The sequence below is a fragment of the Austrofundulus limnaeus genome, unplaced genomic scaffold (genome assembly GCF_001266775.1).
Source record: "Austrofundulus limnaeus strain Quisiro unplaced genomic scaffold, Austrofundulus_limnaeus-1.0 Scaffold114, whole genome shotgun sequence".
NCBI classification, from domain to species: Eukaryota; Metazoa; Chordata; class Actinopteri; order Cyprinodontiformes; family Rivulidae; genus Austrofundulus; species Austrofundulus limnaeus.
Window position 1 is genome coordinate 1234626 of NW_013952516.1, and position 3421 is coordinate 1238046.

The 3421-nt window shown below is 40.4% G+C and overlaps 1 protein-coding gene across 1 annotated transcript in view; it reads left to right on the top strand.

Annotated features, from left to right (window-relative positions):
* Nucleotides 1-2822, top strand: part of tfip11 (tuftelin interacting protein 11) — a 6203-nt gene extending 3381 nt beyond the window's left edge. Inside the window, exons 7-15 of the mRNA XM_014014430.1 lie at nucleotides 56-247; nucleotides 374-553; nucleotides 673-807; nucleotides 883-986; nucleotides 1094-1262; nucleotides 1347-1590; nucleotides 1695-1837; nucleotides 2007-2172; nucleotides 2318-2822. Coding sequence (XP_013869884.1) covers nucleotides 56-247; nucleotides 374-553; nucleotides 673-807; nucleotides 883-986; nucleotides 1094-1262; nucleotides 1347-1590; nucleotides 1695-1837; nucleotides 2007-2172; nucleotides 2318-2664 — 1680 coding nt within the window. The 3' untranslated portion in view covers nucleotides 2665-2822. The remainder of the gene's footprint in view (nucleotides 1-55; nucleotides 248-373; nucleotides 554-672; nucleotides 808-882; nucleotides 987-1093; nucleotides 1263-1346; nucleotides 1591-1694; nucleotides 1838-2006; nucleotides 2173-2317) is intronic.
* Nucleotides 2823-3421: the final 599 nt, after the last annotated feature.

The window sequence follows — 3421 nt, forward strand, 5'->3', positions numbered from 1 at the left end:
TTAAAGCACATTTATTGCTGCCTTTAAATGGTTTGTAATCTGTGTTCCCTCATAGGTGATAGATATGACTGGAAGAGAGCAGAAGGTGTACTATAGTTACAGTCAAATGTCCAACAAACACAGTGTTCCTGATGAAGCTCCTCCAAGCCTGTCCTCTCGAGACCTGAAAGGACCTGGCTTTGCTCTCCCTGAGCTTGAGCATAACCTGCAGCTTCTGATAGACCTTACAGAGCARGACATTTTACAGGTAAGAGAAATCAAAAGGTGTTTGGCAACAACTGTATCTGTTTATGATAAAGAGTTAATTTCAAGATGAGTCTGTTTCTGTAAACCTTTTACGTTTTCCTTTCGTTTCTCCTCGCATGTTTCGTAGTCCGCCAGACGGTTGCAGCATGAGAAAGATGTCGTGGTTTCTCTGAGCCACGAGTCACTAGCTCTGCAGGACAGACTAGAGGCCGAGCAGAAGGCCATCCAAAGAATGGAGGCCGTGTTGGCGTTAGTGGAGCGTTTTCCCTCTGAGGAGACACCACCAGGGGAAGGACCGACCCTACAGGTTTGTGTTACAGTCAAACACACACTGACCATCCACAGTCAGCTTGCTGTTTTAGTTTCATAACTCCAGCACTTTTTTTTGTAAATCATTAGGCTAATTTTAGTGCTTTYCTTTTTCAGGAGTGTGCTCAAATCTTCGAGACATTACAAACTGAATATTATGAGGAATATAAAACAATKGGATTGGCAGACCTGGCTGTGTCTGTTGTTCATCCACTGCTTAAAGTGAAACTCTTCTCTTGGGACCCTTTGAAGGTATTTTTTTTGTCTAATTGGACAAAATCATTTTTTTACGTTATAATATTCGAGCTAAGTGTTTGATCATTTCAGGACAGTACTTATTGTCTGGAAGATATCGGCATGTGGAGAGCCATTCTTGAATCCAGAGACATGCACTCCAGTGGTCCACATTCAGACATGGATCCTTACCACAGGTCATTTTGAATGCTTACTATGATTTTGTATTTAAGTGACTAAACGTCTGTTTTAAATCAACTTACTTGCATTTTCATGATGTTTATTTTTGTCCTAATTGATTCAGACTGTTATGGGAGGTGTGGATCCCAGTCATGCGGTCTTCTGTGTCAGGTTGGCARCCTCGAATGGTCGGACCGCTGGTGGACTGCGTGGAGACGTGGGCTCCTCTGTTGCCCGCGTGGATCCTGGACCACTTGTTGGAGCAGGTTATCTTACCCCGACTACAGCGAGAGGCAAGACACATGCTCTCACCTGGAGGCAGTCTCCCACTCTGAGAGTCATTATGACATTAAAGCCTCTGTCTTTGCTTTTCAAAGGTTGATAACTGGAACCCCCTCACTGACACCGTGCCTATTCATTCGTGGATCCACCCATGGCTGCCTCTGCTCCAGTCTCGTCTCGAGCCTCTTTACCCGCCAATCAGGAGCAAACTGTCGAACGCTTTGCAGCGGTGGCATCCCAGCGACGCATCGGCCCGCCTCATTCTTCAGCCGTGGAAAAGTGTTTTCACTCTGGGCGCATGGGAGGCTTTCATGGTGAAAAACATCATCCCCAAGCTAGGTAGCAATCAAAAAAAAATTATCTTCACCTTTTTTTTTCTTCACTTTCTTTTCTAAATATCCTTTGATCTGCCTTCATGTCATGACTTCTGTATCCCGTTATAGCTTTATGCCTGGAAGAACTGGTTATCAACCCCCACCAGCAGCAGATGGAGCCATTTCACTGGGTGATGGACTGGGAAGGAATGCTGTCCCCCTCCAGCCTCGTTTCCCTTCTGGACAAAAACTTTTTCACAAAATGGTTGCAGGTCAGTGAAAGTTCATACCAAGTATCACTGGTTATTAACTCTCTTGCTGTCTGGGGTCAAAATGACCCACGAGGCTTTTTAATTAAAAACAAAACAAAACTGGTTTTTGGATATCATTTAGTCCATTACATTTTTTTCAAATCGTGTGTCTGTCTTATGTCGATGACAGGTTCTGTGTTCRTGGCTGAGCAACAGTCCAAACTATGAAGAAATCACTAAATGGTACCTCGGCTGGAAAAGCATGTTTAGTGATGTTTTGTTGGCACAGCCTCTAATTAAAGAGAAATTCAACGAAGCTTTGGACATCATGAACCGTGCAGTGTCTTCTGGCATGGGTTAGTATTATTTTCCTCACGGAGTATTACATAAGCAGGGAAAATTAAGATTTTAATATACATGATTAAGTATTTGAGCATGTTTTCTCTACATAACCAAACCATTTTAACACTTGCTGTTTGTTGTTTTTGTTTTAATTCACAGGAGGTTATATGCAGCCTGGTGCAAGAGAGAATATCGCATATCTCACCCAGACAGAAAGACGAAAAGACTTTCAGTATGAAGCTCTGCAGGAGCGCAGGGATGCTGAGAGCGTGGCTCACAGGGGCGTCAGCGCTGGTGTGCCAACTAACTTTAAAGATCTCATTCAGACCAAAGCAGAGGAGAACAACATTGTCTTCATGCCCTTAGTGGGAAAACGGCATGAGGGGAAACAGCTGTACACATTTGGACGTATTGTCATCTTCATAGACAGGGGCGTTGTGTTTGTGCAAGGAGAGAAGACCTGGGTTCCCACGTCTTTGCAGAGTCTGATAGATATGGCAAAGTGAGCTCAGACATACTGATCGTTTTGTCTGCCAAGTCTGAAAAGAGTTAAATGTAGATTAATTGTTTCATGTAGGATCAGTTTTTATATGGTTTGTTCTACGCTCTTTATTTGTAAATTTTAAGAACTGTCGTGTGAATAAATCATTTTCAAATTTGTTGATTTTGTCTCCAAATTTATGATAAAAAGGTTCCAGATAGATAGATAGATAGATAGATGATAGATAGATAGGTAGATAGATATTGCCAGTTTTGGTAACACGTGTCAATGTAATTTTACATGTCTTAGCTATTTTTTTAAACAAAAGTTCTATTTGTTTTTTCATCTCCATTATTGAATGATAACGTTAAAAATGGAGGCAGGCCATCATTTTCTAACTAATGAGTTGGCAGCTTTGATTTGATTAATATGAAATGACCCAGGTGGATTGATATTTTGCAATTATTTTAGTAAGAATTAAAATACATTTATCAATATATAAACAACACCATTAAACTTTTGACTTGTAAAGTTATTTTATTTTAAAGTAATTTAACGAATACAATTTAGTAACTTACCTGTTGCACATTACATTTTAAAACAGATTGTACAGTTCCCTTCTTGTCATTATTATATTGTTCCATTCTGATGTTATTATCCTTAGTTTAGTCTCTTCTTTTTATCTAATCAACATTGTTTGTGTCTTTTCGGTGATGATTCGTTTCTTTTGTTAATATGGTTATCTCTTGGCATTCAAAATGGACGACAAAGTAAGAATTTCA